This window comes from Chelon labrosus (assembly GCF_963514085.1).
Source record: "Chelon labrosus genome assembly, chromosome: 6".
NCBI lineage: Eukaryota > Metazoa > Chordata > Actinopteri > Mugiliformes > Mugilidae > Chelon > Chelon labrosus.
The window spans coordinates 18,168,068-18,188,334 of record NC_140342.1 but is presented as its reverse complement, the minus strand read 5'-3'; the positions used below and the strand labels follow the sequence as shown (position 1 = coordinate 18,188,334).

The window sequence follows — 20,267 nt, the reverse complement described above, 5'->3', positions numbered from 1 at the left end:
GTACATGATTTCCTTCTATTGTACCTGAAATACAACATTCCCCCGACTGTCAGCACAACGTTCTGACCGTACCCGCGAAGCTCATGTGAGCTCAGATGTCAGGTGTGTCTCTGCTGTTTCACTTTAACACCTTAAAATGAGGCGGCTCTGACCAGGCCTCGTGTGCTGTCACGCTCACGCTACTCATCACGTCAGCAGTGTTTACCTGCTCCACCTTTCCTAAAAAACAGCTGATGACTTAACACCTATAGATCGCAGTCCGTGCGTACATACGATACACTCAAGCAATACAATGCGCACGTAGTAACTGTGACGTATATGCTGACATGTTTATTTCTTTCCAGTGGCTCTCAACACAAACCAGATAACTGATAAAGAGTCATGTCACATTTTTTTCCTTTATTTTTTTACATTGCAAAAACCTCTGGGTCACTTGATCCGAGAGGTCAACTACATATAATACTGTAATGTAAGAATACAGCATTTTGCTTTTTATGGCCTTGTTTTAAACAAAGATTTATAACAGATAAATTACTTCCCACACATTGCATTAACTGCTACTAGTAGCCACAGGTGACAGGGGACCTGCCAAGCACACAGTTATTCTCTCTGAATCCCATTCATTGTTTCCTTCCTTCACAAGAAATGCCCAAAGCTCTTTAGCCCAGCACATGAAAGACGCAAGAGGAAGCAGCTGTATTCAAGATTTATTGAACTGCTTTGTTGCACCGGCATGTGCCGGGGTAAAATGCTTTGGAGACAGCACAGTCGTTAATCTTCTTTACGTCATTACGCTGCATCTTCCCTTAGTCTTTCTTCTCCTCCTTGTTCTCCTCGTCGTCTGGGTTGTACACGCTGACGGTGAACTCGCCGGCCTCCGTGCCGTACTTGTTCTTGACCATCAGGGCGTATTTGCCAGAGTCGGCGGTGGTGACGGAGGCGATAGTGATGCTGGCAAACTTGCCGTGCTCAAACTTGAGCTTGTAGCGGTCGTCGGACTGCAGCTCCTTGTCGTTCTTTACCCACCAAACCTCAGGCACAGGCTCGCCCCAGACGTTGCCAGTCAGGTTCAGGGACTAAAGATAGAGGGAGAAAAAGAAAGCAGAAGGATATTGATGTGGTATCAAAATTCAGAGGAAAGAGAATGACTCAAAAGGAAACAGAGTGACAGAGCGACTTATTTACCTTGCCCTCTTGGATTGCAACCACGTCTGGCAAGCCTCCAACAACACGAGCACGATCTAAACAAGAAATAGAGAGGTGAGCCAAGAATGTCAACCGCCACAGTCACTCAATAGTGAGCATTTCCCTGTTGACATATGCATTTTAAACCTGCCACTTTTAGCTGGAATAATATTCAATATTTGATTAGCATTTCATCTGCAGATAAGCCCATTTCTATTAATGAGATACATGCATATTCAATTCCCCTGAACTAGAGTTAAAAAATAAAATAAAATATAGGTCTTCATATCCAGGAACAGTTACATCATGTCACAGAGCCGTGTCTCCTGGGAGAAAGGAATAAATAACCACTTACTTCTCTCCGCGATGGCAGCAGCTCTGCGGAAGGAAAATAGACAGATATTGTCAGAAGCATCTTAAAATGATATCAGTTAGTGCTAAGCTACATAATACCAGGAAGTGTATTTTGAGTGCTCATGAAAGGGCTTGGAAAGTACACGGATACTATTTTAAGTTTGTGACGACTGTTACTATTTATTCGTGTAAACATCCTCTTCGGGAAAAAAAAAACGCAGAAGGATCGAGTCAGATGACTCAGTTTACTTACTTGAGCCTTTGGAATTCTTCAAACGCTTCCTCCCATGCTGCACCAAAACAAATCAGCAATTATAATTTAGTTACACAAGCCAAAGTTAATAGGACGTAAGGCTCCTTGAGCCTGGTGCATCTCTCTCCTTTTGACTTTAAAACTTTCACTCACCCTTGCCGGACAGATCAAAGACTCTCTTCAAGCCGTCCTTGCCATCAAAGATGTCCATGGCGTATTTGCCCTTGTCCTTCTCAGTGGGCTCATTGATCTTAAGCCACAGCTGCTCTCCTGTAACTCCGGCCTTAACTCTCTCCGAGGCAGCAATCTTAGCATCTCTGAGGAAGAAACCAGGGACACAGAGATCAAGTGATGTTTTTTTATTTGCTGAAAACTATACGACTGTGAGTTCCAAATCGCTGCGATGTAGGACACAAACAGGAAGCAGCTCGCTCTTAAAACCTGCACAAGCAACCCCTGCATTTTAACAAAATCACACATGAGATGAGATTTTGCACCCATCTGCGGTTTGTCTTCCTGTAATATAACAGAAGATTGTTCAGGGAGGCTGAGATTTTCCTCAAAAGCACCGCTTTACTGTGCAATATGAATCACCGGAGCCTATAGATGCAGAAACCATTTCAGAATAGAATAGAAGGATATTGTCTCATGCAGTGTACAATATATATCTGCTCTCCTGTTGTGATAGAATACATAGAGGCTTTGTAGGTACCACCACCGTCATCGTGACATGTGATGAAGACACACGCTTGCTCTACTGATGCTGCTGATTGACGCGTGTCTGCTTCACGTGCTGCGAACAAGACTGTACTTTTTCATTCCGTGTGAACTTTAGTTGGTTGTTGTCATGCATACTGTATGTACTGTAGCCCCTTTTATGTGCTTTGATGTTGTCTTGCCACCTTTTTGTTTGATTTCTTTATTTGTGTAGCATCAAAAAGACTGCAAATCAGCCTTAAAGGGGAACTACTGTTTTTTGCAAACCTTATTTTTGGCATAAAATACGATCGTTTGCTCACTAATATAACTTTTGTCAGTCGGGAGATATTTAAATCTGCGTATATCCATATAGTGGGAGTGACTGGGGCACCGAAATGCTGCCTCTAAATAACGCATTATTTGCCGCGAAACTCGTTCATTTCACCATTTCACCCCGGATGATGACAACAGATAACTCCAGACTCAGTGGGGAATTTCACTAGCGATGACAAAATATTGGTGAAATGAACGGGTTTCGCGGCAGATAATGCGTTATTTAGAGGCTGCGTTTCGGTGCCCCAGTCACTCCCACTATATGGATATACGCTGATCTAAATATCTCCTGACGGAATACAAATTACACAAAAGTTATATGGGTGAGTAAACAATCGTATTTTATGCCAGAAATAAGGTCCAGGTTGTGAAAAACAGTAGTTCCCCTTTAAGGCTAAATCTGACACATTTATAGTGCGTTGCTATGTTACATTATCCATCTTAAGGCTTCCTGAGAGAGTCATGATCCAGTAACTACTGCGTTAAACTACATATTTTAAAACGGCTGCATATTTCATGACCGGTAAGCCTTAAAAAGGATATCAAATATGTGCATAAAAGTTTTTTTGTTTTTTTTTACGTACTTTTGCAGCCAACCAACACGCAGGTCCTCGTGGTGATACGTGACCGTGGAATAGAGGGTGATGCCGTGTTCAGTGCTGAGAATCTGGATGTCGCTGGAAGAGTTGGCTAGAGGGGAAGTAATCAAAAACAGGCATTTATTGCTCGAGTTTGTTGTCTGTGTTTCTTTCATTGAGTGGACTACATGATGTGCTTCATTACTGCCTGGTAAGTGTGAATTATAATGACTCACCAATAACCCTGAACAGCTCATTCATTACAGCCTGGTATCCTGAGGAAAAGGATGACAGCACTAATTAACGTCACGCTCTCTTTTTTTCCCCCGCAGCACCGATTTCCACTTTTCCACTTAATTTGCCGCTCATGAAATTCATGAACGGGGTTAGGGTACCTGCGTCTGTCAGATTGAAGGTGCTCTTATCTTTGCCTCTCTCATCAACCAGGAAGACCTCGTAGATGCCCGCGTCCTGCTTGGAGATCTAGGGTGTCATATAAAAGTCACATTAGTGTCCTTGAGGCGATAATGAACTCCCTTCAACCTCAAACAGAGGCAAACACAGAATCATTCTTAGGACAGATAACAGACAGTAGAATAGTCACACAGAGAACAACTAAACCGAAAAGGCAAGCTTTTCTCCCGCCCGTGATGCTGCAGGCGATTGAAGGGAGGACACGGAAAGGGTGGAGAGGAAAACATGAAAAAGGTAAGACGAGGGGGACACATGGAGAAATCAGGCGTCAACTTATGGCAGAAAGATTATGTCCAGACTTTAGGTCTTGGCGGCGGAGGAACGTCGTCTGCTGGTCGTTTTTTCCCTTCTTTTTCTTTCTTTTCCTGTTGCTTAATAACCCACTGTGAATTAGACAGATAAGCCAGTTATTGCAAATGCGACAGAAGCTCGTGCAATGACACCAACCCTCCGTTATGGAGTAATGATGACACAGTTTCAATGGAGCATGGATATAACGTCACTGGCACTGGCTTCTTAATAACAAAACATGATTAATGGGAAAGTTGGGCTTCGTCGAAGTTAGGTTGTGTAAGGTGCTCATCCATAGTCAGTTATAGTAGATAGAAGTCAGCGTGCCTTCAAAGAGCGGGCACGGAAGCCAAGCAATAGCTGCGTGGTAAAACGAAGGTTTTTGTCAATGGAGTCTGGTGGCTTTGAAGAGGGCACAGATCAATATAACGGCTTCCGATGCCCTATGGCTGTAGGTTAAATGGTGATAGTATTCTAAATATAGCAAACACTTTAACTGATTGATTTTGTTGGGTGGCAGTAATACATTTTACTGTTGACACATCCACATCAGTTTATTGCTTGGCTTCTGTCCCGTCTGCTGCTTCAAACTGTGAGGGGGTGGATTCTAACCAACATCTACACTGACTGTAGATAAGTGTCTCATACAAACTCACGTCGCACGAAACCAAACTGTCCTTTCAATATTGTCACAAAAGGAGTTTTTAAACGTTTGAGTGAGGAAGCCAGAGGAGTGAACACAGCGTTAGAAATGAAGTGGCTGCATGAATGAATGAATGAATGACACAGATGAACCACATGCTGCACTGCCGTAACATGACCGTAAATGTTGAAAAGTACAACCTCCGAGCCTATAATATCAAAATAGCGAGAATGAAAAGCTCAAAAGAGAATCATTTGGCTCTTGTACATTGTTCTGACTCCAGCAGCGCTCCATCGGGACTTCATATTTCTTTTAAAAGCGCTCCATCATTAATGATTCTGTGCGTCAGAGAGGGGATGGTCGGCAGTGCAGCATCCGGTCAAGCTCTACAACAGAAGCGTAGCTGCGCCAACATCGCTTTTCAGCTCTCTACTCATAAGCTCTTCACAAAGCCAAGGCCTCCCCCATCTAACGGCTGACCTTTCCGATATTAAAGGTCAGCTCGCCCTCCTTTCTCTCAATCTTCTTCGCGTCCTCGTCGTCGTCAGCAATCTCAATGCTGTCCTTAGACCAAGTGATCTCAGTCTCCGCTTTGACATTTCCGATCTGCGGCACAAAAAAAGCGTCGGAGGGGAAAATAGTTGGGTCATCTTTTAAAAAAGACAGTAGTACAAACGTTTACAGTTACTTTTATTACCTTGCATTTCAACAGCACGTCACATTCAGGAGTAACAGTGAAGTCAAGGTACTCCACAAAGTGAGGGCCTGTGGACAGTGAATAAAAAAAGTAATTACAGAAACATGCTTGAGCAATTAAAATTATTGTGTGGCGGGAGAAGAGAGACTCCTTACCTTGTTTCCTGACCCATTCTGCTCTTTCAAATTCTGATTTCCTTTGGAGCTCCCTGAATTCTGGACAAAGTAAATGCAAATGTTAAAGTGTAAAGTGTATGAGCAAATCGTCTCCATCCAAAAATAAGAGATGACAGTAAGGAAAAGGTTGTCCTCTGCTGCCCCTCCATGGATAAACGCTTTAACTGCAGCAAAAAGCAGGGGCGGCTATCCTCTCTCCACATTTAATGTTAGTATACTAGAAAATCTAAACAGTAATTTCAACAAGTAAATTAAAAAAACATTCTTCTTACCATCTCCAATCAGCACCAGACTAGTTGTACCCTTAGCCTTTCCATCCACCAGGTTAAAGGTGAACGTCCCCTCATCCGTCACTTCCAGAGAGTCCATGAACATCTCGATGATGCCGGTGGACTTGTTGAAGTTCATCGTGTATTTCTGGAAAGCAACGAAGCGGCGATCAGAGACGACCGGCTGACGCATAACAGCGCCGTCGCCAAGAGCGGCTAATCAGATTTGGATTCCTACCTTTCCCTCAGTAATGATGACGTCGTTGAAGACGTACTCCACTTGGCAATCAGAAGTCAATTTCTCAACCTCGGTCCAGAATCGAACGCGGCCCTTCTCGAGCAGCTCCATGGCCATTTCATTCTTGAAGGGGATAACTGGAGAGCGGCAGAAATATTTGGTATGTTGCATGGAACCAACCATATCTCAAACTCGCATGCAAAATAATCCTGGTGTGAGTGACATCTGTGTTATAGATATTCACCTGGGAACTTGTGCTCGTGGCTGAGATCCAGAAGACGTTTGAGACCTGCCGAATAAGAAAACAACACAAAGACAAAATGGGGTGAATGATCTCCTTAAACTGACCTAGACCTACAGCAACGATTAATCAAGACAAAAATATCCCAATGTAACAGAGGGGAACAGGAAGCAGCTGTTGGAGCAGGATGACAGACGGGAGTTCACACGGCCAAGACTCACCCTCCTCAGTGAGCGTGTAGCTGGAGGAAATGCCATCAGTGTTGGTGACCTCACAGGAGAAAGTGCCCAGATCCTCCAGGGAAGGACTGTTGAAGATGGCTCTGGATCTGAAAAGAAAGGAAATGAGGAATGCAGCTCTGACCTGGATTTGGAGATGGATGGATGCTTTGTTCATCGGGGCATTTTAAGGAAACTTACTTTCCCCCTTGGGTGACGATAGTGAGCCGAGAGGTGTCTGTGATTGCCTTGTAGTTCTTGGACCAAACAAACTCAGAGCCCTCCTTCATCTCAGAGCACTCGAAGATCATGGAAATCACACCGTTATCATCCACATCCACGTAAATCTCATTGGTGCCTGAGAAAAGAAAAGATGGCACTGTGAGAGAAACACTCCGAGTGCAAATGACAGTAAGTTGACAGCCGAAGTCATGGATCAACGCTGAGAAATAGCAATTTTCTGCGCTCCCTCTAGACTTTCCAGACCTGCGTAGGAACACTATGCAAGTGAATGCGTGAGTTACATAATAACACACTCACCAGGACGAGTCTGGGCCAGGATTGGACCTAAGGCCGATGAGGGCTTTCCAACTCCGGCAAGATTTTGAGCACGTGCCTGGAAAACGTAGGATGTACCAGCCTTCAGCCCCGTAACCTGAATGAGCACGTGAGGAGTCGAGGGAGGGATATGGTTAAAAACAACGCACCCTTTATTCATTTAAAAGCACATTTCACACGGGAAGGGCTGTGTTGTTCAAAATATCAGGTATGCATCTTCCTCACCTTCATATATTTCATCTTGTTGACCTTCTCATGCACAGCCTTCCAGCCCTTCTCTCCAGCTGAGGCCTCCTTGATGTCCAAATAGTAGCCATTGACCGGGGTGCGTCCGTCAAAGGCAGGTGGTTCCCACAGGACCACGACAGAAGTGTCACGAACCTCCAGCACATGAAGACCAACAGGACCGCCTTGGAGAATATAAAAATACATAGTGTGAAGAATGTAGGGATAATTCTGGATCATAAAACGGACATACACTGCCTGGCCAAACAAAAAAAAAGTTGCCTCATGGATTTGCCTCAAGGGATTGGGACTGAACAGCTGTGTAGCCTTAAGAAAACCATTAATCAGTGAGGCTAACTGGAAAAAAAGGCTTCAATTTGCTAGGGGGCATAAAGATTGGACTCTGGAGCAATGGAAGAAGGTCATGTGGTCTGATGAGTCCAGATTTACCCTGTTCTAGAGAGATGGGGGCATCAGGGTAAGAAGAGAGGCAGATGAAGTGATGCACCCATCATGCCTAGTGTCTACTGTACAAGCCTGTGGGGGCAGTGCTGTGATCTGGGGTTGCTGCAGTTGGTCAGGTCGAGGTTCACCAACATTATGTGCCCAAAGAATGAGGTCAGCTGACTACCTGAATATACTGAATGACCAGGTTATTCCGTCAATGGATTTTTTTTCTTCCCTGATGTTCACGGGCATATTCCAGGATGACAATGCCAGGATTCATGGGGCTCAAATTGTGAAAGACTGACAATTATTCTCTTTATTGTACTTTTTTCTATCGTATTAGACAAGAAGTGGAATCAGAACTGCTCTAAAAGCTAAAAGCCAGTACTGTTCAGCATTTATATTTGAATAAAAGCAGCATTTGATTGGTTGATCATCACAATAGTCCACTCTAATATCTACAAACTTCATTTTTTGTGCATTTGTTATGTTTAGGCGAGCATGTTTGCCTCATACCTGGAACAGTGATGGTATATTCCTTACACTCCAGAGCTGCACTGGGAAGAGAGGCCTTACTCACACCTGCCATGTTCATTGCACGCACTTGGAACTGGTAGAGAACGTTCTCCTTCAGGTTCTCAGCCTAACGTAAACAAAAGGAAAATACTTAGAGGCAATTAAAAAGCTTAAAGATGAATTCAGTCTGTTCAGTGGCTTCCCGAAGTGCAAGAACTTACCTTATAGGAGGTCGTAGTCAGCGCCTGGTGGTTCATTTCATGCCATTTCCCAACAACATCTCCCTTCACGGTCCTGTAGTCCACAAAATATCCCCTGACGTCGGCTCCTCCATTGTTAGCAGGCGAGGTCCAGCTCAGCACCATGTAGTCTCTGACGGCCTCCACCAGGGTTACACCGGTGGGCTTACCAGGGACGGCTGTGAAGGGCAATATACAAGTCGGTGTGCTGGAAGATATTTTTCAGACATTCAAACTGTCTTTATACAATGAAAAAGTCCTAAGCATATTGTCTTACAGATAGCCCGGCAACTGGCTAAACATTATACAGATCTTAGTGGTCATTAGTGTTAAGATATCACAGCAATTACACGCTACATGCTCCAACATTCTTTTTAGGGTCAGTATAAAGGATAAAATACTTACGCTCATGACCAGAAGCACACTAAGAAAATCTCCGATGCCAGACGAGACGCTCATTAGGATCATGCTCTATAAGAACACAATGTTTAAGCCTTCACCTTGCTCATGCAGCAAAAGGCGCCCCTGAAGATTTATCAAACAGCAAAACAAAACCCCCAGCGTTTATTTATACAGATGGCAACACTTACACAGATGGAAAAAAAGCATCGTAAAACACAATCTGATTTGTCAATGTAAAATGTAAGAATGGTAAAATGGTAGAGTTAGTGATGAGTATGTCATGCAGGCACATGCATTACTGTACATCAACCAGCTGTTGCATAAACTACATGTATAGAGGAACAAACTGAGTGTATTAGGTCGAAACGTCAAAAACGTCAACAGAATTAAAGATGGAAAGGAAAAGGAGTGGTGAAAGTTATAAAACAACTATGACATCCTCTTGCAACATGTGCGCCTTCCTAACAATCACACCCTGGATGAATTTTTAAAAAATTGCTGGGAGCATGGAGCAGAGGGAGGGGGATAGCGGGTTCAGGTCCGCAGGCAAAGCGAATGGTGGAGATGAATTACGATGAGGAGGACACTCACAGATGGCAGCCTGGACGACCACAGCGTCAGAATTGGAGGAGCTCTGGCTGTATCCGGCCGCGTTTACCGCCTTAACCCTGAACACGTAGTTCACTTCAGTGGTAAGGCCGTGGCACACAAATCTAGACGGAGAAAAGACGTTATGATTTCACGTTAGTGGGAACTCGTGCTGTCTACAAAATCTGCTGTTTAGGTTAACACTAAATGATTGACAATCATGAAAACAATAAAAAAATGAATTCTTCTTGTGATAAGTATTCCTTCATTGCACTTCCAGCTTGCAGTTATCAAGTTTACACATTAAAAACACATAGTATACAAAAGCAGATAAAAAAAAAGTCTCTTCATTTGAGTGAACAATGGGAGAATAACTGTGCCTTCCCCACCTGGTCTGCTTCACTGGTTTATTGTTGCAGGGCATCCAGACATCCGTGCCCACTACGTTACATTCAATGTAATAGCCCACCAACTGAATGACATCCTTGGAGGCCGACCAGGAGACCACCACAGAGGTGGCGGTGTTCCTGGTGACCACTGGATTGCTTGGAGCTGATGGCAGATCTGTTAAAGAAAGAAAGAGAGTAGTAAGAAAATGAGAAAGGGGCTGTGACTAAACACAGTGGAAACGTGGAATTAACGAGACCTTTTATGCAGAAAGGTGCAGCGCTCTTTAATGGAGGAACAGGACTGGAATTAGTAATAATATCATGCGCCTCTGTGCAGGAGTCTCTGTACGCAACGGCGGTACTACATACACTCTTGCAAGGTTTGCCCGCTCACCCAGTTTATCGCCGACTGTGACTTCTCCTGTGGACACGGAGGGCTCGCCCACGCCTGCGGAGTTGCAGCAGCGGACACGGAAGTTGTAGGATTTACCCTCTGCCAGGTCAAACAGGGCGAAGCGGGGAGACTTCACCGGCATACTGGTGTTCACTCTCTGCCAGGTTTCAGACCCTGAAATACACTGTGAGCAACAGAGAAATGTTAGAGATGGAGGCCGATGACATGACTGAAAGGAAGGTTAGTGAAGGTTACTCATATGTCTGTATAATATATAAAGGATTTAGGGAGGCATAAATGTGTTGTGGTATTTCTTGTGTGATCAGTTTTACATTAGCGTAGCGACACTGACATGTAGCCTCTGAGATTTGGATTTAGTGGCGAGAGGGAGTTATCTGTTTTCTCCTCACCTTCTCAATGTAATACATGACTCCTTCGTGACCCCTCTGCACAGGGGGCTTCCAGGCGAGCACCACATAACTCTTGGTTGCCTCGGTAACCACGACATCAGTCGGTTCTCCGGGGATCACGCCGACTGGGGAGAGGAGAAGACGCACATCATTGGGAGGTAGTCGCTTCAGCTGATCACTGATGCAAGTCAGTTGGACAGGTTATCATTACCGGTGAGGCTTAATTTCAGCACCGATACCAAAACAGGGTTATGTATTTTCCAGTCTATTGCAGAAATACGACCACAGTATTTAAGTTTTTGGTAAGATTTTTAGGAAATTAGGCTTGTTTAGATCTAAAACTAAAACACATATTTGCACTGGTTCAACTTAAATACTTAAAAGGTAAGTTAAATAAACTGTGCTTTCACGCTTTGTCCCCCTATCTGCTGCATTATTTCTGTTTACTCACAGTGAGATATTAAATAAGTGCCATGTGCCATTATTGCACATATTTTCGCATACCAGATAAAATATTTGCATGACTTCACAATATTTCAGCCCTGTTTGCAGGACAGAATGTGCTAATAAGATAATAGGCTTCCGCGCTGTGCCACATATGTGTAAATAGCTTCCACTTCCTGCTGTGTGATGACGACAGCAGAGATTTACAGAGTTCTGTGAAGGAGATGCATTAATAGCTCCAACATAGAAAAAAAGTTGGCATACCTGTGGGATCCTCCTCTGTGAACTTGATCATCCCAGTCCAAGGTGCAGAGGGCCCGGCTGTGAGACAAAATAACAGAAAATCCATAAAAGATTTAGCCACTGCCTTTGTTGAAATGCGTCAACTCGTGCAGTTCTCACCTCTGAGGCGAGCTCTGTCAGAGGGATCCATGGCGACCACGGCGTCAGAGACGCGGGACGGGCGGCTGACTCCCGCCTTGTTCAGGGCGCGCACTCTGAAGACGTAAGAACGCCCCTCCACCAGTCCTGTGACGGGGAAGCGGGCGTACTTCACTGGGACGTCATTACACTGAGCCCAGTGATGGGTGCCCACCTCACACCTGTGAATATATGTAAATTACATTTCTAATTGTAAACTGAATCATAGTTTCCTTGTCAAACCTTGGTCCATATATTGTAAACTGCGAGAGGGTGAGCTGACCCACCTGTCGATGTAGTATCCCAGGATGGAGCTGCTGCCCTCCACCGCTGGCTGCTTCCAGGTTACCACCACATAGTCCTTGTTGGCATCATGACAGCGCACATCCAGGGGGGCCACGGGAACCCCCTCCACCTCCACATCGGCATCTGATCCACACACACCCACTTGTGAGTAACACTGTTTCTAAATCAGGCTGATCTCTATTACATGCTCAGTTTCCATTTTCTGGCCTACTTATGTCTTTACAGTATGGTGTGTGTGTGGTAGCACTGCAGCCTGCTAAGTTAGATTCATTTATATCTTAGTACATTAAAAATAATTTCTGAATATTTTCTCCTATGCATAAACGTTTTGGTTCAAACCAATCACACCTGCTGTGGTGGCTTTTCTGATATGCGGACAGATATAGAAACTACATTCCTCAGAGGAAACCAAACACCTCAAGTCAGACAGAGTGTCATGTCAGCTACAGACATTAAGCAGAATTGAACAGTTCCCTGCCACACCTGTAATATGCTGTTTCAGTTTACACACAACCACACACTTAAGTGCAGACTCAAGGGTCACTAGCACCACAGATCAGCCAAACTGCTTCACTATGTTTGCACTGAAATCACCAGCTGAGGATTTCAAGAACTGTACCTCTCACAAACACATAGGCAGAGTAGGAGTCAAATCCGGATTTGGTGTTGACGCGCAGGGTGTACATGCCCTCATCTTCTTTGTTAAGGTGGGTGAGGGTGAGAATGGCACGTTCCCCAGTCCAGATGGTGTGCAGCCATTTAGAGGGCTTCAAGGGGACAGCTGGTAAGACAAGTCAATAACAAAAGTAAGGTGGGAGTGGATACATGAATGGATTAATACATATAAAAGCAGTGTAGACTATGTATGAAAGAACACAGTACATTACTTATATTTCATTCTCCTACTTACAGTTTCTGTACCACACGACTTCAGGTTGGTACTTCTTCACAGTGGGATAAATGATGACAGTGCAGCCCAGACTCAGTGTCTCCCCTTCACGGCCAAAGGCCACTTCGAATTTATCAATGATGGTTGTTTCAAAAGTGACACCATGCTCAGGACAGAAACCATCTGGGGATATAGAAACAATATCAATATCATGAACCTGATACAAACATAGTATCATGCTCAGCTGACATTTTTCTTCAATAGTCATCTTATTGTTTTTCAGCCTCCATCAGCTCCTGATGGACAATACCGGGCTTTTTAGATATCTTCACCTGCCGGTTGCTAACTTAGTCTGACTGACATTTGGCATTGAGCAGGTCGTTTACATCATTAACTTTTAGATTGCCTGTAATGGCTGGTAATGGAGGTGATGACAGGAAATACAAAGGGTGCTAAAATGACACAGCCTCTAAAATATTAAACCTTCTCCACAATGCTAAATGTCCCCTAAAGAGGTACATATCTGGTAAAATGTTACATAGCAGCTACATTTGCAACGTATCCTGTAAAATTTTTCATAGCCCCTAAAATGTTACAAAGCTACCAAAATGCTACACAGCCTCTAAAATGTTGTACGGCTCATAAAATGCTAAGTAGCCTCTAAAACTTTACGTAGCCTCTAAAATGTTATATGGCTATTAAAATGCTAAATAGCCTCTAAAACATTACATAGCCTCTAAAATGTTACAAAGCTACCAAAATGCTACATAGCCTCTAAAATGTTACAAAGCTACCAAAGTGCTACACAGCCTCTAAAATGTTATATGGCTAATAAAATGCTAAGTAGCGTCTAAAACTTTACATTGCCTCTAAAATGTTACAAAGCCACCAAAATGCTACATAGCCTCTAAAATGTTAGAGGGCTTTTAAAATGCTAAGTAGCCTCTAAAACTTTACATAGCCTCTAAAATGTTACAAAGCTACCAAAATGCTACATAGCCTCTAAAATGTTACAAAGCTACCAAAATGCTACACAGTCTCTAAAATGTTATATAGCAGCTAAAATGTTAGATCCTTTAAAATGTAACATAGCTGCTGTAATGCTACATAGCATATCTTCTAAAAAGTTGCATAGCTGCTAAAATGCTAAATTGCCTCTAAAATTCTACATAGCTACAAAAATGTTATATTCACTACATAGTTTCTAAAATTCTTCATGTCCAAATGGTACATAGCTTTTAAAAAGTCATGTAGCCATTATGACGCCAAGTACTCTCTAAAATGATGAATTTTAAACTAAATCACCCATGACATGGCAAATACACAGTATATTAAACTGTCTTACGTGGTTTAGGATCAAGTGGGCCTGCTTCCTCGCCCTCTTGGAACCCTGTGGAGAAACCTCTCGGTCAGTAACCTTATAACTCTGACAAATTGTAACGTGAGCACACAAATTACGTTTACACTAGTGAATGAGCTGGATAGACTTTCCTGCAGCAACCTCCAAAGTTATTTGACTCCTGAAAAATACTTTTGACACAACGTGGGATCATACTGAGTTTAAAGGGGCGCTATTTTAAACGTCTGCTTTGAACTTTGACCTCTGAACTGAAGGAAACAAGAGCTGCTGCAGGGAAGAAGGTAAGAAAAACAGTTTCAGGGGTTACCTACTTTTGACAACAATAGTGGCTAAGGAAGAAGTTTCCCCTTTCACATTGAGGGCAGAGGCGTGATACTGAGCAGTATCAAAGAAATCACAGCTGAAAATAAAGCGTCATAAGTTATCTTTATTGCACGCAGTACTTCAGAAGAGAAAAGCAGTCAGGTCTGGATAATGTGCATCGTGGGAACACGTCATGAATTGTAACTGAGGCCATGCAGTGAGAGGTGAATGATTACCTACTTCTTGATCTCCAGGGAGTGCATGTTGTAATTGCTCTCGGCTGTGTACTTGTCAGGGTGGGCCTTGGCATCAATGACCACATTATTTTTGTACCTTGAAGACAGCAGAGAGGCAGCTTGTTTATTTTTACCTTTGTCTTCAGAGACTTTAATTGCAGAGGAGTGTTCACGCTGCAGCTATGGAAAATGGACCTATGACGGCAGCTTTTGGATGGAAACTTCTCTAATGACACACATGCACATGACGGATTGCTCTCATCGGCCTTTTGTGACTCAGAGGAGGTGGAGGCCAATGAACTTGAAATGTAACTTACCAAGTAATCCTGGGTTTGGGCCATCCAGCCACAGTGCAGTGCAGCTTCACAGTCTTGCCCTCCCAAACAGTCTGCCCACGGGGCTTGACAATAAACTCTGGAAGGTGCATCAGGCTGTCCGGGTTCATTTTCTTGCGGAACTCTGCCCATTCCTCCATCTACAACATGAGAGTGAAGCCAGGTTGTGATATATACTGTATAAGTTTATTTGATAGATTTTTTTTTTTTTAATTTTCATTTGTTTTGTCATTGCAAATCCCAAGGGCAATGAAAATTATTTACCGTCCTGCATAGTTCCAGTCGTTCGGCGGATTCCCTGATATGCGTCGTTCTGGTTTTCTTCTCCACCTTGACTTCCATAGCCTCCCTGGCCTCCCTGACAAACAGGTTCCTCATGGCCACATAGTTAATCCCCTCCTCTGTTACGTCCTCCTCCTGGGCCTCCATCAGACCACGAACCACTTCATGACTGAAACAAACCAAAACACCAACGTGAGAGGGCAGAAAAAAAAAAAAAAAAAAAAAAAATCCCCAAAAACATGAGCTGCGTTTGGCAGACTCTTTACTCACTTGGCTCTGAATACAGGAATAACATAGCCGATAACTTCTTTGTCCGTGTCCATCGCTAGGTAGGTGCGTTTGGCTCTCTTGGGTAGCGGGCTCAGTTTAACCACCTCCTGCCCCTTCTCTGTCTTCACAGACGTCTTCAAGCTTAGAGGCAACAGTCAGATTACTGGGCGTTAAAATTTCAAATAGCTCCATGCACAGATTGTGATGTATAGTAACTGTACTGCGCAACACCTTAAAATTGAAACTGAAAACCAACAATCACATGATCGTACCAAGAAGAGAGTGCTGTCAAAGACTGATTTTGCTTATTTCTCTGTGCCATTGACCTCCACTGAATATTAACAACACATCAACAAACTAAATTGCGTTAATCCCTTGAGGTAAATGGTCCCAAACAACAATTTGCTAAATGCTATAGTGCCAAACATCAAAAACTTCTTGCCATCTATGCATTTGTCATCATCAGGAGAAATAAAGTGACAGTCAGTGGACATTGAAAAACAAAAAATGGACCTTTGCGTTGAGTTGAATTTGGACAAACTCAGGCACTAAAACGAGCAGAACTTGCTTGAGGGTTTACTGAAGATGTTTCACCAATCATCCAAGAGGCTTTTTTTCAGTTCCCAAACTAAACCTTTAAGAAACCTCAAGCAAGTGCAGTTGTCTCTAGTTGAACCATGTGCAATCTGAGCACATAAAACGAACATGCAAAAGTGGTCTACAACAACCCTGCAAAACACTCCAACCTTCATTAAGCTTATATATTATCTTCTAATTTGTAGAACTATCAATTTAACTCGAGGATCAGGTAGGAAGCTGTATTTTATTTGGTGTGATCTAAACACTGACTAGAAAACCGGCCTTTGAGTTTATGCATCACAGTTGTTTGTTGAAAATGGGGGGAAAGATTGTAAAGCTGCAGTGCAATCCAAAAATAACAACATACTGCGTGTATAAAACTTTAAATAAATGTGCTGGTTACATAAATACGTATTCAGCCGAAGCTGCAGTCCAGTTACTCAGAGACGAAGGCGTATATTTCCGTCCACCCTCCAGGACCCTGCCCCATATTACACTCTGACTCATTTACCTATCAGCCTTTCTGGCCTCCACGTTGTCAGCTAGGGTTTATAAATGGAAGCGGAACTGGTGGATATGCAGCAAGGTGGAAAGGTTCAATTTAAAGCTCCGCTTTTGCTCATAATCTCCGCCAAGCCAGCCTTAGTCTTTCCATTTGGCCTGGCAGGAGAGGCGGGATCTGACGGCTTTGATAAACTGTATTCCATACTGGCGAGGCAGGATCAAGTCGATGGAAGGGGCTCAATGCACAGCAGAGACTTGCAGTCGAAGAAGAGTCTCACAGAAGACTTCTGCGGTGTCAAGAAGTTCCTTCTGCTGCTGAGTCACCATGTGCATTGAAAGGAAGTCTTTGGTTGAGTGTGATAGAAAGTCAAAAGTAGAAAAAGTTTTACAGCTGAACAGAGCCTTTCATTTCTTACAGGTTGAGGAGCTACTGTCGGTTCTGGTTTTAAATTTTGAAGGACACAGTTGCCAACTGGAAACTCTGAACGTAGTTTAAAAAAAAAGAAAATACACTCACTAATTATCTCGACGAGTATTGTGTTGTGACTGTGGCAGCAATTTCATGACTTCCATACAGTGTCCCTACAGTTGGCCTAATGGCAACGTCTCATGCCATGTCTACAGAAATAGCCCTGCTGTCCACGAATGTATCTGGCAGCCCTTCACTACAGCTGAGATTCCTTCCTCGGCCCCATTTAGAAAGCTTTCTTGGTTCCAGCATGTACACTGTGCCAGGCAGCTTGAAGGACAAAGAAACTGGTCTCACCGCTTACATGTTGACAAGTGTTCAATAACAGATACAGTACATATGTACAAATCTGAGGGCGTAGATCGTTGGCATCCCTTTGACAAAACATCGTTCTCATCTAACAGAGAATTTCATGTACAAGTTTAACCAGTTGAAAGTGTTGAACAGTGTTTGAAGAAAGTTACAAAATGAGTTTTTAAAGCTAAGGCCGCAAAGGATAGAGGTTTCTGTTATTTTCTTCTTTAACAAATTTTGGAAAATTTCAAACAATAGCAAAAAAATGTTCTGAAACACAGCTTCAAGCATCACAACAACGCAGAGATGTGGGCTTGAGAAGAGACTCAGATTACACAATTACACAAAATAGGTCTTGAAATCTGACTTTGACTTGACTGATTTGAGATTTGTTGGCGAATAATCTGACCTGCTGTGAGATCTGAGAGTAAAAACACAAAATTCTGGCTCTGCAAAACTGTATTACACTCGCAGATTGAATATATAAGTATTAAACATATGGATAGAATTAGGGATGCACCGAAAATTTATCGCCGAAACAACACGGTAGAAACAGGATGTTGTGATGATGCAAGGAACAACCGCAGCAAAATTTTCGGTGCATCCCTAGAAAGAATACAATTCACACATCTTTGAAAGGAAAATGGTTCAAATACTGGTGCTGGCCAGCCTCACACTTTGCTAAGAAAGGCTGGATTATTAACTTGAATTTGCTGTTCTGCTGTTGAGGAGAATAAGACGTGATCTTGTGAAAATGAAAAGCCTGACATTATGAAATATGGGCATCTGTGCATATATGAAGCCCCAGCAGATAAAAAGCACTTGACCTACATGCTTTTTCTTTCTTTATACTCATTGCACTTCACTTCAGACCCAGAAGACAGTGCTTAATATTTAAAAGCTCAAATGCTTTCATCTCCACTAAAGTTCTGGAAGCTGCAGGTCACGCCTCATTTTTATTTTAAAGCTTTTCTAATATCGCCCGGGCTTGGTTATGTGTGTTTTGGACCTGGCATCTGCTTCACTCCCACCCTCTTACCGATGGCTGGTGGTCTTGAAAGTGGAGAACGACTTCTGGCTAACAGACGACTTGGTGCCCAGGTAATAGCGGCTCTCATATTGACGCTGCTGCTTCTCCTCCTGTTGATGCTGCTGCTTCTTTGTCACTTGTAACGACTGTGACATCCTGAAGGCCGCTCCGCCAACTTACAAAGACTGTCCTTTACTTTACCAGCTCTGCAAATCAATCTCACTGTTATCAACTATTATTACAGCAGATTGGTTTCTGAGCCGGGGGTTAGTTTACAGCGGTGATGGTGATTAGATATTTAGAGTGATGGTTTAATTTTTTATTATTATTTTTTTTAATGATGGCGTTAAAATGGTGTTATGATGATTTTTGTTTTGCGTGTTAGCTCGGGTTAAGATCTACTTCTAACATGTTAAATGAAGCAGCAGGTAATGAATAATACTGATTTCGCAAAACTCAACATGTGATTTTTAAGTCTTTAGATAATCTGCAGGAATTACAAAATATTTTGCAGAAAACTAAAAAAAATGGTGACACGCCAGGATTTGCTGGAAAAGGGTTCAAATGTATTTGATATTATTTGAATGAATTTACTGGTCAATCATCAGTAATATTACAATAAGTTGAATATTTATCAATTTGGCTGATGAAATAATAATAAAATGCCCATCAGAAATTCCTAATGGTAGTGTGGACATATTCAAACTTGCTAGTTTTACTAAAAATCGTAGCTGTCAGAAAAATAGCAGATCAGAATCTGTGACTTTTTAATATTTGCACATGAGGAAAAGCAAAACTACAGAAGTAAAAAGATTTTTTTAATCCCAGTGGAGCAGTTAGTCGACTAAAAGCTCAAGCCCCAGTAGGTATCGCTCAAATTAGACAGGTTGAAAACAGAAGCAGGTTCCTCCGTGCACAGTCCCATCATCATCACCATGTAACCTCGGAGATTAACACTTAATGTGAGAACTGCAGTTCATCTGCACTTGATAACAATGCACTACAGAAATATATTTCTACTGGATATGTCCTTGAGCAGCACCTACTGCTCTCTAGAGCTACACGCCAAACAGAACTGTAAGCCGTGAATGCACATAGAGAGTGCATAGAGAGAGATCCGCGTGGTTAAAACATCTTTAATGTGAAGTTAATGTTGAATGAAGAGATTAAGATGAAATTTCACTACAATCTCACATGCAGTCTAATCTACAAAAAACACAGTGTCTTAAAAACAACAAAACCTCGTTAGTGTAATAAAGACAATGAAATAGATGAATTAAAAAGACATGATAAAAAAATCAAAAAAATAAAACATCAGTAAAGTGGAAGCAGGCCTCAGGCCTTATCGATTCAGGATCTTAAAAGGTAACCAAACAAACTAAATGAGCAATTAGTGAGTGTTAGAGAAAATCAAAGAGAAAATACATGTATCACTCACCAGTAATAAAAATCCACAGTCTCTGAGAAGACGAGAAATTGTGTGTTATTCCAAAAGTAGCTAAAGCAAGTTCAGATCCAGGCAAAGCAGCAGGGTGAGGGGCAGTGGACAGGACAGCAGTCCACAGAACAAAAATAATGCTGCCACTCGGCAGAATGCACAAGACACCGTCAGGACCTTTTAAGGCTGGGACAGCTTTAAATTTAGACCATGAGACCATGAGAAGGGCCGGAGGAGCTGAGGAGCCTCTGCACGGCCTGGCCCTTCACTGAGCACTGAACTTAAGGGGGA

The 20,267-nt window shown here is 42.8% G+C and overlaps 1 protein-coding gene across 1 annotated transcript; it reads right to left on the bottom strand.

The window, feature by feature from the left end:
- Nucleotides 1-203: 203 nt before the first annotated feature.
- On the bottom strand, nt 204-18,694 carry myom1a (myomesin 1a (skelemin)). Its single transcript, XM_084547095.1, has 37 exons — nt 18,548-18,694; nt 15,663-15,803; nt 15,375-15,561; nt 15,093-15,250; nt 14,780-14,872; nt 14,548-14,636; nt 14,222-14,266; nt 12,898-13,059; nt 12,607-12,768; nt 11,969-12,110; nt 11,664-11,863; nt 11,526-11,582; nt 10,818-10,942; nt 10,408-10,591; nt 10,014-10,188; nt 9,628-9,749; nt 8,617-8,813; nt 8,396-8,522; nt 7,433-7,617; nt 7,190-7,304; nt 6,851-7,007; nt 6,653-6,759; nt 6,435-6,479; nt 6,191-6,327; nt 5,956-6,100; nt 5,663-5,722; nt 5,508-5,575; nt 5,291-5,416; nt 4,176-4,259; nt 3,798-3,885; nt 3,639-3,677; nt 3,409-3,514; nt 1,946-2,109; nt 1,793-1,829; nt 1,541-1,563; nt 1,186-1,241; nt 204-1,076 (listed from the first exon to the last, which is right to left on the bottom strand). Exons 1-37 carry the CDS (start codon nt 18,691-18,693, stop codon nt 807-809), a joined length of 4,524 nt encoding a protein of 1,507 aa, XP_084403221.1. The 5' UTR covers nt 18,694; the 3' UTR covers nt 204-806.
- Nucleotides 18,695-20,267: the final 1,573 nt, after the last annotated feature.

Coding starts and splice junctions, on each gene's coding strand:
- myom1a (XM_084547095.1), bottom strand. CDS start 18,693: ATGTCACAGTCGTTACAAGTGACAAAGAAGCAGCAGCATCAACAGGAG. Junction 12,111..12,606: donor TGCCTATGTGTTTGTGAGAG/GTACAGTTCTTG, acceptor TGTGTGGATCAG/ATGCCGATGTGGAGGTGGAG. Junction 10,189..10,407: donor CACAGTCGGCGATAAACTGG/GTGAGCGGGCAA, acceptor TTTCTTTAACAG/ATCTGCCATCAGCTCCAAGC.